The 14,168-nt window shown below is 35.1% G+C and overlaps 1 protein-coding gene and 1 long non-coding RNA gene across 2 annotated transcripts in view; both read left to right on the forward strand.

Moving 5' to 3' along the window:
• LOC135844908 (uncharacterized) overlaps positions 1-14,168 on the forward strand; it is a 613,622-nt gene that overhangs the window by 309,457 nt on the left and 289,997 nt on the right. The window contains exon 6 of the long non-coding RNA XR_010558666.1: positions 5,931-5,979. This is a non-coding gene — a long non-coding RNA (uncharacterized LOC135844908). The remainder of the gene's footprint in view (positions 1-5,930; positions 5,980-14,168) is intronic.
• abd-A (abdominal A) overlaps positions 11,263-14,168 on the forward strand; it is an 87,021-nt gene continuing 84,115 nt past the window's right edge. The window contains exon 1 of the mRNA XM_065363292.1: positions 11,263-13,114. Coding sequence (XP_065219364.1) covers positions 12,517-13,114 — 598 coding nt within the window. The 5' untranslated portion in view covers positions 11,263-12,516. The remainder of the gene's footprint in view (positions 13,115-14,168) is intronic.

Below are 14,168 nucleotides of genomic sequence, written 5' to 3' on the forward strand. Positions count from 1 at the left end.
AGAATGGCAATTGTCGAGGGATAGAATATGGATATCTGCTTCGATATGGTACCATTTCACACGCCTTGCAAACTTTTGATTTTCGTGTGGTATAATTTGACCACACAATCTCACCCACACTACCATAAGGATCTCGAGTATCTCATTGCCCTAGAAATAAAAACCGAGAAGAAAAAATGCGAACCGAATGGAAAATCGCCGAGAAGACGGTTTCTTTATTACGAAGTGATCTGCTGCAGGCTATTAGATTATTTGGCCAGAGCCGGAGAGCTGCAAGAAGCGTAGTATGTTGTTCAATGATAAGAGCGTAAGGTTAGTCCAAGGGGGGTTGCTTGCTTCGCCTATGAACACATACTTAAGATAACGGTAATGCTCCATCATCGTTATATATATCGCTAACGAGAGACACACTCCAAAACTCTCGTAAGGGCAATGTTCCATGCCTTCCATCCCACAATATTCTCTCTCCTTCGCTTCTTACGTGCGTCGTCTTGCACGCATTTTGTACGCACGTACGACCATTTCCTCCTCAGAAGAACGCTCTCAGCTCTCTGCATGGAGGCTGGTGCATCGTCTCGTACTGCTGCGTGTGAAGTTTATTTACGGCGTGCAAATCCCAAACAGACGCTAAACTGTAATTTAAGTAATTTATCTTCTTCGGGGAAAAAAAGGGGGCAAACTGGTTGTATGTATAGTATATACTCGTAAGCCTATCGCGATGTAATGTTTTCCTTTATCGATTATTTGTTTTCTTTCGCTGTTCGCTGTATATACGATGACGATGAGTGTATGTGTCTACTACATATGATGTGAGCTGTGTAGTGTGTAGTATAGCCGATACCCGATGCGTTTAACGATCCAGCGATAGCTATATGGAAGGCGTTTTAAATAGTCCTCTCGATGGCGTTTTTATTTAAGTATAGGCGATGAGAAAAGCGACATTTGTGTTTATATGTCGATGTCGCCTCGTAACGGGACCTACACTGTGCATACTACCACACAATCGTTTCTCCCAGGGTACGAAAAGGCGTCTATTTCGAGTGATTACTTTTCCGATTCTTTTTTTTTCCAAAGATTGATGGGTTTTGTGGTTTATTTTGGGTATAATATTGTGTCATATTCTCAGTCGGAGCTGGAGAGAATTCGCTGATGGTAGTGATGGTTAATTCAAGATGGGAGTGACCGAGTAGTACTTGTATAAAAATATGTATAGGTAAAAGAGATGGACTTGGTTGAACTTCAGAAATAGTGAAGAACGGACAAAAAGGGGTCCTCTGTAAAAAATTTATTAATTTTTTTAGCATTTTTTGGAAAACTGGAATTTCCTATACGTCTTTGGAGATTCTAGAATAGCGTGAAATAGCCTCTAATATAATCGACTAGTTGTGAACCAAATAAAATTCCAGGTTTCTAACTAGATTAATTGGGTGAAATTTTTCGAAAATTTCAATTGTCAAATATGAAGTTTTTCTAATCGATTCGGAAAGCCAAAAATATGATACCTATCTGCAATAAAGTGCGTCACGAGAAAAAGTCAAGAGTTTTTAACCAAATTCAGTAAAGACTTTCACTCTGATTTGAAAGTCAATCAGATAAAAATTTAGCTGTAGAAATACCTCTCAAAGGTAAATACAGATCTCCAATTGTGATTTTTGTTCAACCAGCCCCTCCCAACCGACTTAGACTAGAGAACAATTTTCCTGGGAAAAATGATTGGATTTTATATAAAATGCAGTGGAAACATGATAATAATAGTTTTAAAATATTTTTGTTTTTAAGTTGAAACCAACAAAAATTAGCAAAAAATGTTAAAACTTGGGAAAAACAGGCGTGGACTAGGTCGGTTGGAAGCCCCTCGTAGATGCACCGAATAGGTCCACTTACGATATCTTTCTCCTATACTCTTTTTCTTAGGTTTGGATAATTGAATGTGAGTTGTACCTACCTTTGGACAATTGGGGGGGGGGGGGGCTGGGATTTCTTGGAGTTTTTTGGAATAAAAGCTGGAATTTCTATCGATTGTTGGCAAAAAGTTAAACTTTTATTTAAAAAGCAGAATTTTCTCGTACGAGTTTTTTTAAAAAGTTTTTCATTTGTTTTTGCGAAAATTAGTCGATCTGACGACTAGAAAAAAATTGATAAATTGGGGGGGGGGGGTGTTGAATGAAAATTTTCCGTCTGGTATGAGAAAAAAAATACTAATTTTTCCGAATGACATGACAAGTTTTTAAGATGAAATATGTACAAATAAAAAGTGAAATGACAATTTTGACAGTTATTGATACCTAATACCTTCTCACATGAAGTTAGATTCATTAAAAAAATTGTTGTTTACATTTTTGAATTTATGTAAGTTTCAAACTGGGATTTTTTTCTAGTTTAGAGATAAGTAAGAATTGGCTGCAGCAAAGCAAGGGCAAAAGCTTTCAATAATTCGGGTTTCGAGAGGTAAAAACAATGTTTTGGTCATTTCTTTTGATTCAACATTTTTAAGTTTGAATGATGCGAAAAAGTAACCAAAAAGTAATTGAAAAAAATTACAAATAAACCAGAATACATAATAAGTAACTACGAATTGAAAATATATATTCAATTTTGAAAAGTTGAACTACCTATTTCGAAACTTTTTGATGAAAATCGAGATTTGTTGACAATTTTTTGGCAGTGAAGTAAAGATTTTGGCAATTTTCGATGAAAAAGGCAATTGTTGGAAAAATAAAACGAGTTTGACAATTTTAGCAAAAAGAAAAAATTTGGACAGTTAAAAAAAAATTCAAAATTCAAAATTTTTGAAAAAACGACTATTTTTGGAAATTTTGTTAAAAAGTGAGGATTTTTTGCAATTTTTGGCAAACAGCAATATTTTGACAATTTTAGCCAAAAGAAGAACTTTGTGAGAATTATTGGCAACATTTTTTTTTTCAATTTCCGGAAAATACTCGAGTTGGGCTTTAAAATGCCTAATTTTGAAGGAAAAAATATTTAAAGCAAAAATTTGATAATTTTAGTCAAAATTGGAAAATTTTGAGAATAAGAAATTAAGTAGGTACAACCTACCTACATCCTTTCGCAATTATTTTTCGAAAAGTGAGATATTTTTTCTAAATTCAATTTGAAAAAAAAACACAGCAGCCCAAACGGAGCCAGGGCAAAAACTTTCAAAAATTCATATTTTGAGAGATAAAAAAATAATGTTTTTCTGTGTTGAGTTTACTTGAATATTTGGTAATTAAAAATTTCAATTATGAAATAATTGAAAAGTAAAGAGGTCCATGTAAAGTGAGGGCAAACGTTTGGAAAAAATAATTTTTAGAGAGAGTGAAAATTGTATAGCCTATTTTTGATTTCAAGATGGGGCCCTTTGGTGTTTCGGAGCCCCTGCGCGATGGCAATCGCTAGTCAACATCATAGACCAGTCCGCCACTGAAAAATTTGCATAAAAGTTGTCAAAAGTTTGCAAATATAAAAAAATGTACAAAAAATTGTAAAAAAATTATCAAATTTAGCACAAAGTTTGATAAAGTTCAGCAAAATTTGGCAAAATTTAACAACACGCAATAAAATTTGTAGAAAAAGTGAAGACATTGTGAAATTTTGAAAATTGGATGAGAACAGTGAAGAAAACATCGAAATTTGGTAATAAAAATTTTTTTAAGAAAAAGTAACGGAACTAGTCTAAATTTTGCAAAAAACTTGCCATAATTCTGCAAACGTCCATAAAATTTGCATGAAACGTTTCAAACATATATCAAAAGGACATAAAAACAATGAAAAAAATCATGAAATTTCAGTAAAATTGCATAAAACTTAGATGTACAAAAAATAATCATCACAATTGGTTTTCTGTCTTACAAATTGAAGGAGGTATGTCATTTATAAAACATGAGACTACCTACAGCAATTTTAAAAGATGTAATGTTCAGGTAATTCAAATGATGGTCATGAAATACATTTGTATGCATAGCGAGTTGCCTATCTTCAAACCGTGACGGGCCACGTATGCATGGCAAGTTGCCTATCTTCAAATTTTAAGGGACAAACCTGTTTCATTTACAGAAATTCCAAAACAGTGGTCTTGAACTTTCAGATCGGCTCCTCATCCCCCTCAATTTTGAGTATAAGGAAATTATAATTTCTTAATTCGTCCATCGATACAGTGCTTCTTAGCGAGACCATCATTTGAAGAATATCTAAACATTTTCTAGTGTTCGTCGAATTTTTGAAAAGTTGATAGATTGCAGGCATAAATTACAACTCCTTCAATTCACTAGGTATGCAATAAAGTCATATAGCACATTTGTAAATTGACTTCTTGCGTGCTACTAGTGCTACTATATCGTTTAATTTTGACAAAGACGTTTCTCCAACCAGCCTGAAGCATTTCTTTAAGGGTGTGATTTAATACCACGACAAAAAAGGGCGTCAGCACGACAAGCATAGGAACTTTCACGGCAGAAAAATCATTACCACGACTAAATTGGAAATTCCCGACAATAAAGAGCTGACCCCGACATAAAAGGTACTCCAACGACAAAATAATGTATCAAACGACGAATTAAAAAATTCACGACATTTTATTACTTTCAACTCCTATATAAGGCAATGCACGACAAAATTTTTCCATCAAAAACAGGCATTTCACCGACAGAAATAAACGTTTAAAATATATTAAAATGATACCAAAAAACGGAGTAGGTACGTAAAAAATTGCTGTTTATAGAAGTAATATTTTGTGGACTTTGATGGGCGACCCCTCTTCCTCTTTTGACCTCAGGGACAGACCGAAAGAGGGCCAAGGGGAGACAGTTTGCCCCCCTTCGGTTCCGCAAAAGCAGGAAAAACTTGGGAAATTGTGAGAAATTTAAGAAAGTTAGGAAAATACAAAAATTCCAACAATATTTTAGTTTCCGTTTTCAAAAATTCAAATTTTTTACAATAATGTATTTAATTATCGTTCATTTGCCGACAAAATCGCCGATCTATACTCAAAATTCTCATTTTCCCCCAAGCTTTAGCCCTCGCTTTCGCTTTGGCCAATTTGGTTCTCTTCTATTGAGTTACAATTTCACTCAAATTTTTTTGAAAGAAACCCTCAGTTGATTATTTGTCAAAATTTGTACAAAGTATAATTGTAATTGAACTGATAATGTTCTGTCGTGTATGAAATTATTTTGTCGTGAATAATGCTTATCTCGTTATTAAATCGTAGTCGTTCATAAATACTTTATTGTCGGGCGTCATCTGGCGTGGAACTTCATCATTTTTCGTCGTTCATTCATCTTTAATGAACGAAAAAGTGCTCGTCGTGATGACGCCCTTTTTCGGCGTGCAAAAAATATTTTCCCTTTCTTTAAAGTGTGCATGCCGAATTTCAGCTTCCTGTCATAAGCTCTATGCAATCACATACCTAGATAAAATGAAAAAAACAAAAAACGAAAAGAAACAAAAACAGGCAGGTACAAAAATCAATTCAATAAAAGTTCGAAAAAGTATAGAAAAGTGTTGAATAGTCAAAATTCTAGCAACAAAAAAAATCTCAAATTTTTTCTCAATTTCGAACGTGTGTAGAGCGTTGCGTGTGAGTCACAGCAAACCGAACAGAGGAAATTAGGTTTCGTGTATCGAAACAAATCAGGTACCATGCTCACTGCGTGAAATGGCAACATTTTTAAACGTTTCGTTGAAGAAAACCTTGAACATTTTTTCCATAAAATTACAAACGAAGCTGTTTTAAGCTGCGTTGAGTACGTTATGGTGCTCTTAAAAGCCTTAAAATGCATATGTAACGCAACACCTAACGGTTGTATAGTTTAAACGACGGTTTTAACGATACCTAATAATAATTATTGTGCATTGTTTTAGTACACTGGCTATTGCACGTTTAATTCATAATCGCCTTATTTACGATGGAATTATATTTTTTTTTACAGGTATTTCAGTAGGACAAGCAGTAATGAAATGGCCAGTCTAACAGATTCGGTAAGTGATTATCTAAACGATTGATTCATTCAACCTTGACAAAATTTCACATTACCTTGAAATAATTTTGGAAGCTGAGATACCGACACGTGATAAGAAAGCGTCAATTCAGAACTCTCAGCTAGCCAAAAAAAAATTTCAATCGTGTCTTAAATTAAGACATGCGTTTAATTTGTCTCTATGGAGTATACGATGATGAATAATAAAATCGTCATGAGTATTACTCGGTTAATGGATTTTATTGCTGTATTAAAATGATGTTTATGATTTCTCTTATGTTGTATGTAATGTTATTACCCACGAAAAAAAAAAAACATAGCGTATTTAGGTACAGTATTTACTTACACAAAACCAACAGAAGAATACTACTGTTTGGGTCTCAGTTGCGTGAAGTTTCGGTAGAGCGCGTTCCCAGATACAATTTTACGCCTCGTAAAAAGTATCGAAAAATGATATTGACTTTGTAGCCCTTTTTGAATGCGTGGTAGATGGTGAAATAGCGCCGTTTCGCCGATGCTTATGGGTATAAAAATACGAAGGGGAATGAAACTTGGATGTATGGGCGTTTTTCAGGCGTTTACGTTGCGTAAAGCGAGCACGTTTTTTTGCAAAAAAAGAAAGAAAAAGTGATCGTTTTAGGAAATATACCAGTTTGTTATTTTACCGGAGAGGAATTTCGCGAAGGGAAATTCTCTGTTGAAAGAGTTCGTTTATTGTGTCGATTGTATTTATACGTCATTTCCGCGCACATCGCGACCACTTCAAAATTCCTAGAAATTGGGTAGTTTTATGACGATGGAATGCGAGATCAATTTCCTAAATAATAACCATAGACGATAGACGATAGGTGTTTCGCTGTGTTCCAAATGAATTCCTGTATCGGGTACATGTACCTCCTTTATTTTTTTGATACCAAAACTCGTTTAAGTGAAGGTTTTTTTCGAGCTGTTTTTTTGGTACGAGTACGATTTATTAATTGACAGGCTGCAGGCTGTGTTATTTTTTCCTTTTAGTAGTCTGGTCTTTAATTTATTAATTTTGTTTGGTATGTCGAGGGTCGAGGATTTTTTTTTTGGTTTAAATTTCCATTTTTTCCCAAAACTATCTTACTTTTTTATCGCAGTGGAATTTCGATTTTTTTCTGATTTTTTTTGCCTCGTCTTTAATTTTTTTGTCTCTCCTCAAAATGAGTTTCAGAGTTACATCCTGAAAGGTCCTTACATTAGTGCTGAGAAAAATTTTAGAAGCAGTGTGAGAAATCCACTGCACTTGAATGTGAAATACGTATGATTCTGGAATTTTGACTTCAAGTAGGTATCATTTTCATCATTGATGCTCTGATACTGAAAACATTTTGACTGAAAGGGAAGCAGTAGAATAAAAAAGATGAGCCTATTTGAAAAAATAAAATACAGATTAGATGCGTGTTAGGTAAATAAAAATGAAAAAACAAAAAAACAAAAACAAAAAACAAATCACTGAATGAAAGATTGATTATATCATGCAAAAAAAATCATGGTCTCGATCTCTCGATCAAATACCAAGATTAAATGATTTACGTGTCCTATACATGCGAACAGAAATGATACCTAAGCATTCCTTCACCTTTTGTTATTCCAATGACCGATAATCAGTTTAAGGTTTTTCCTAATGTTGCGAAAATGTATAAAAATTTAAACAGCTCGATAAAAGGATTAACGATTTTTTTTTTGAAAAATCACATCAAAATATCGATAGGTATAACTTACATATAGGTAGCCTACGTTTTATTAAAAAATTGGATTTACTGCGAGTTAGGTACGATTTGTAAGCACCTAATTATAATCCTCAAAGCGCCGTTCGTAATGTCTGAATTAATGCTAGATTAGGGTAATCCTATTATTGATAAGAAATGGAAATGGAATTTTTAGATGGAAATTATTACGTGGATATGGATAATACATCCATCTTCCCTTTTCCCTTCCCATAAACGTTGTATCAAATCAACCCATATGGGACCTGCAAGTGCATTTTGGTTTTCGCACTCTGGTATAAGGGTGTATTATCACATTTGAAAAAAATAATTTCTACGTATGATGATCATTTAAATTAGCAAAAGTTGTAATTTTTTGAGCATAAAATAGTAGCTGTTGATCTCCCTTCATCAAACCACTGATAGACCCACCCTCACCCTCACAAACAATACCATTTCGTAAACATTAAAAAACAAGAAGCAATTCCCTCAAAAAACCAAGGAAGCATATGGACTAGGTATGATTCTTTTTTGGGGAAAATTTCAGGCAATTGTTTCAAATTTGAATTTTGTTGAATAATTTCAAGAAATACATATGGTAGCACTTGAAACCACCGATACAAATGGATCTGAGTTTGGTGGCTTTTGACCCCCTCCCCCCCCAAATGAAAAAAATCATATAGACATAAAAAAAGACCATGTAGCCGTTGCAGCTACTGCAGATAATCCTCGACCCTCTTTCCTCAGCGAGGAAAAGGATGAAAATACTTATTTATCTTCGGAGGAGGGGAGGGGGAGTTTCCAGTGATGGAATTGAAAATTCTTTTATTATTTATGGAAAATGGGTTTCCAGTGTTTGTTTTGATAGGTAAATGAGATTTGTATATTTTCAAAAAAATATGTAAGTTACATTTTAAACAATATTATTTTTCAATCCAAATTTGTTTAATTTCATCACCTATTTCAATTTTTTTTTTAAATTTGTCTTTGATACTCTCAATAAATATTATTTGAGGAGCCTCGTGTTCTTTCAATTCCATTTTGGTATTTATTCAATTTCCTTCCTCGCCATTCTCCCTACTCCACAAAAAAATTTGTCCTTCAAATAGTCATTAAGTTTTTCAAAAAGTCGAATAATTTGCAGTACCTTATGTTTCAAAATTTCAATAATTAGTCGCCTGTAGCTCCTTAAATTTCAAAAATTGTTTACATTTTTTGATTTTTTCAAAAGTTATAACTTACCTATAAATGAATTTGCCTTCAGAGTCAACAAAATTTCAACTTTTAGAAACTTTGAAAAACACTAAAAAAGATTGCCCCTTCCCCAAAAAGAACTTGATTGCTCGTGACTTCTTCGGTTTCTTAATTTGGAGATAGACAATTTTTTTATGAAGTATTTTTTTGTTCATTTCAGAAAATTGGACTCGAAATTGTCGTCAGAGATTTTAAATTTTGTAAATTCGAGTACAGCTGCCCCTTCAATTTTCAGAATAGGCATGTTTCAAGAAAAATCGAGTACCTATCATCAGTGCAGATTATCCCTCCGAGTGCAATGAGTACCCACTTGGGCATCAGTACCCTATCGTCTGGATCGTCATATGACACTTCTGAACCTTCCAATGTCAAATCTTGATGGAAAATTCCTAAAATTGAAGCTTGAAAAGTTTTTTAAATTTTCAAATGTGTCTCAAGTGGTTTCTAAATGTCTGATACTTCTATGTCTTCACGTTTAAGCCAATTCAAAAGCTCAAACTTCATTTTTCTCAAGTTCAGGAGTTCTCAAAATAAATAAATTGGTAGGTAGTTTTTTCATTCAAAGTACTTTACTTATAACTATGGTAATTTTGTGATTAGGTTCCTATCACTTAAAGATTAGTTCTCATTATTCTTAATAACAGACCTCAAAAGATAATCTGAGTAAAATAAAAATCAAAACATGAGGAGAGGGAGAGATAGGGCGTATTGATTTAGAAATCTGAAGTTTTTCTAATGTCTTTATGAGGTCATTTGGCTATAATTTTTTGTTAGACGCCATCAAATTTCGTAAAAAAAATATACATGAAAAAAATGTCAATACCCTAATAATCAACTCCGTACCCCCCCCCCCGCTACCCTTCACCCCGGCCAATATTTCAAGTCAGAAAATTTTTGAATTCTTTTCCATGATATCTATACTCATTAGAATGGATTTTAATTTGCCAAACAAAATCATTTTTTAGCTCTTTTTTTTGCAATTTTTTTCGATATCTACTTAGCTAAGGAAATACTTACCTACTTAAGCATTTTTGGAATTTTGTTTTGGTCTTTTTTTCCTATATTGGTAAACTTGCTCTCATTTTTCAATATCCTTACAGTTGAAATATCAAAGATTAACTATACTTTTTCAAATTTTTTTACACTCGCTTCTAATTTTTCAACTTCATTAGTTTCACCTCCACTATTGCAAATGTGATTCAGCTAAACTCTAATTTTCTATTTTTCTCCTCCCTCTTCCTCCAGTTTTAAAAATCTCAATCCCGAAATCAGGTCTGAAAAATTTTTCAAATAATACTGGGATCGTACTTACATTTTGCCATTTTTTTACCTTTTGCCCCTCTTAACTTTCCAGAAACACCTTGAGACCCATTTGCTTGTACTGAACTCATTTTTGCTTAAAAGTTGCCCAGGAATGCACCAGCTTAATATGGGCTATGGAGCAAGTGCAAATACACCAGCGTTTTTCTTCTTCATATAATTTTTTTTTTTTTTGCTTAAGTAAATATTCAGCACTTGGGATTTGGGAGAGGATAACTTTCTTGTTCATTAATTATTGGATCTATGGGTTTAGTATGCTTGAGAATTAGATGAGTGATTACACAAATATGACGAAGAAAAAAAAACTGATCACGTGAAAATTTTTTGTTGCATGATTCTACTTTAGGTATAGTATAGCATATTAAGTTATATTTAAAGTTTAAATTACATACTTAAGTAACTTATCTCTACTGGACACTTATTTACCCACTTAGCTAAGGTAAGTAGGTATATACCCTTACCTATATATCATTTCCCAACAACTTTGGTGCACATGAGGAAATCCAATAAATTGAGTACCTAAGTAGGTACATAGGTATATATTTGAAAAATTGCATTATATTTTGAAATCGAAATTAAAATTTCCAATTTTCAAGTTGAATCGTTCATTTTACTTTTTGTTTGAGAAAAAAAATGAAAATTTTCAACTTTATACTTTAAATTTGAAACAGAAAGACAAAATATCGTCACTAAGATAAACAGAGAAAAAATGAATACAGCTTAAATCAGTTATTTGAAATTTTTTACTGCTGGCCTCAGTAGTTTTTGACTGATCAATAATGATTTTGGCATCTTAAGTAGTGAAATTTGACTATTTCAAATTTAGAGATTTGACAATAATTTTCAGCTCTGGACTCTGAATCTATCTCAATTAGATACCTGTCGAAAATAATCACTTTTTTGAATTAGGAACTGTAAAAAAGTTTATAGAAGGAGAAATTCTAATTTTTCACGTGGTCTGGCTCTTCACCAAAAATGAGCTGAAATTTAAATTTGATCATTTTTGGAGTTCATTCTATTCCTGTTGGAAAATTTCGAACCTTATTGAATCAAAATGACCTCCCATTATAATTTAAATCAGATTTACATAAATGTAATAAAAGTAGTTAAATTCCATCCATCAGATTCTTCCTATAGCACAATAATGGACCATCTAAGCATCTCTAAATCACTCAAAAGTCATCAATTTTCTTCTCAACATAACTCGAAGATTTCATCAACATCAGAATCGAGAGAAATGAACTCGTCTCTCCCAGCCGCAAGGATCATTCGGTCTGGCTCGACTTTTATACAAGAGCAAGAGAGCTGCAGATCTCAGCCCAAGAGAACAGAGAGCTGGTAGAGTATACAGCAGCAGTACCAAATCTCAAATACTTTGGACGTGTATTCGGGCCCGCGTACTGTACGCATATCTGCGTAGCTCGAATTCGTGGTTCGTGTTTCGGTGGATGGACGTGGACGACTCGCGGCGTGGCGACGTCGCTCGACGAGGCATCCCGCCGTCCGCGACCGTAGGAGTCGCTGTTCGCGATTGGTAGGCGCGTACCGAGCGAGTTATTCGATTGGCGGCGTGCCCCTTGGTAGTGGGGGTCTTGGAAGCGGCTATTATCATAAGGGGTTAGCGCATTCGGTCGGTAGGTAAAAACCATACCGAAAGTCATAAACGATACCGCGTAACAAGTGCAACACGCAGCGCACCATTCAGCTAAATTGCTACTAAACAATAGGAAAAACGTCGTTGAGTTTTTTTTATTTTACTCTTTTTTTCCTAACTTACGGGTGCCGCCGCTCGCGCGCGACAGGGACCACAAAAACGGTCCATAAAAAGGTTTTTAACGGAAAAAAAAAAGGTTTTTATTTTCGGTACGCGTTAAAATCCGCACATCAATTCGGTAAACATGAATATACGAAGGTAAAAAAATAAAGCATATAAATATAACACCCGAAGTCGAATCATTTGATTGTTTTTTCATTTTTCTTTAGTTTTTGTTTTTGTTTTTTCGGCTCATATATAAGCTTATTATTTTTTACTCGTGATACGTATAATTTCGAGTCGAGTGATTTTTTTCCATCAATTTTCGTAATCGTTGGTTCATAATCGATTGAATTTTTATCGCTTGTGTGAATTTTTTAATGAGTTCGCGATGTGCAGTCCTTTATATTGCTGAGGGTGGCGATGAATCATCGTATCACATCGTAGTGTTGTGTTAAATGTGCAGCAGCATGCCGCAATGAGTTCGAAATTCATTATCGATAGTATGCTACCGAAATATCACCAGAATTATCATCACCAATTATTGAATCCGGTAATCACCTCCAGCAACGCTGGCAATCTCGACTCGCCCGTAGTTAATTACAGTCTAACGAATAATTCGTCTTCTTCTTCGTCTTCTCCGCCGCCCTCGCTCGTATCTCCGGCCAGCCGAATGTATCCTTACGTATCCGCAGCGGCCGCACATCACCATCACCAACAGCAGGCCGCAGCGGCCGCAGCCTTCGCCACCGGATCCATGGTTCCGGGAGCATTCACCTCGCCCAGCTCGGCCGCACTGGCCGCCGTCGTCGATGCGGCCACCGGCGATAAATCGTGTCGATATACCAGTAACGTTCCTACCGCAGATTCCATGGTCAACTACACGCTACACCATCAGAACGGAGCGACCGCAAATTCCGCATCCGCAGCGTCCGCATCGATGGCCGCATTCTATCATCAAGCCGCTGCCGCATCCGTCGGCGCCGATCCTTTGAATTCGTGTTCGTCTCAAGTTAACGCCACCGGCGGCCAAGGCATGCCGGATTTACCTCGATATCCGTGGATGTCTATTACGGGTAAGTGGCCAATTGGCCATTCTACTATGTATATAAGTATCTTCTTTCTATTCTAATTTTATTACTTACTCGGCTATTGTTTCGGGTACCCTTTTTTTGGGGTACCTATTGTTGTTGCGGTGATGAGTCGAGATATCTACCTATCGATTCGTGCGTGTGAATGTCGATCACTAAGTATAAAAAGCTGTAGAGATCGATGTTCGATCGTATGGCGCTCTTTTCATCCGATCATTTTGCTTCGTTGTAGACCGGCTACTGTGAGGTGTCGTTCTCATTGTGGTTGGTTTTATTGCTTTACGATGATACGTTGTCCTGATTGTCTCCTACTGTGAAGTACCTTTGTACAAATGCACCAGCTTCGATTGTACCCGAGCGGTGTCCTTTTCACTTTCTAAAACCAAACCGATCCTAGGTAGCAGCAAAAAATGCAAGCTACCTATAGCTCGAAATACCTATAGTTCTAATATAGTTTCTCTTTTCTTTTCAGATGGGAATCAAAATAAGTAAAAAGACCAGTTTTTTGAGAGAAAATTGACCAAAAATTCGTTTCAAAAATTTGATGAAAATTGCAACATTTACTGTACCCTTCCCCCTCCCGCTGCCTTTTTTTAACCTCCCCTCATCCATCGCATTTGGAAAAAAAACATACCACCCCGTGTCAATTGATTTCTGGGACGATTATTTAGGGGAAAAAATGAATAAAATCTTCAAAACAATATAGCAATCAAAAATGAAAAAAACTCAGAAAATTTTGTATATTTTTTTCAAATTCTTTTTTAGATTGTTCAAGTTTCATGAAGGAATGATGCATAGATTTGTTTAGCTTGATGGATTCGATTTAGCCGACGTTTAGCTAGCATTTTTACTAAATAAGTTTAGCCCGAGTGAGCACAGTGAGTTCCCACCACGTTCCCGTGGAAACATAACGCAACCACTCGGGACTTATATTGTTGTTTTAAAGAGTTTATCTGAATCGTGATTTGTGAAATTGAAGAAAAGTCAATTCCAATACTTGGGAAAGCACCTCGGTTAGCTTCTAAAACCAAAATTTCAG

The sequence above is a fragment of the Planococcus citri genome, chromosome 4 (genome assembly GCF_950023065.1).
Source record: "Planococcus citri chromosome 4, ihPlaCitr1.1, whole genome shotgun sequence".
NCBI classification, from domain to species: domain Eukaryota; kingdom Metazoa; phylum Arthropoda; class Insecta; order Hemiptera; family Pseudococcidae; genus Planococcus; species Planococcus citri.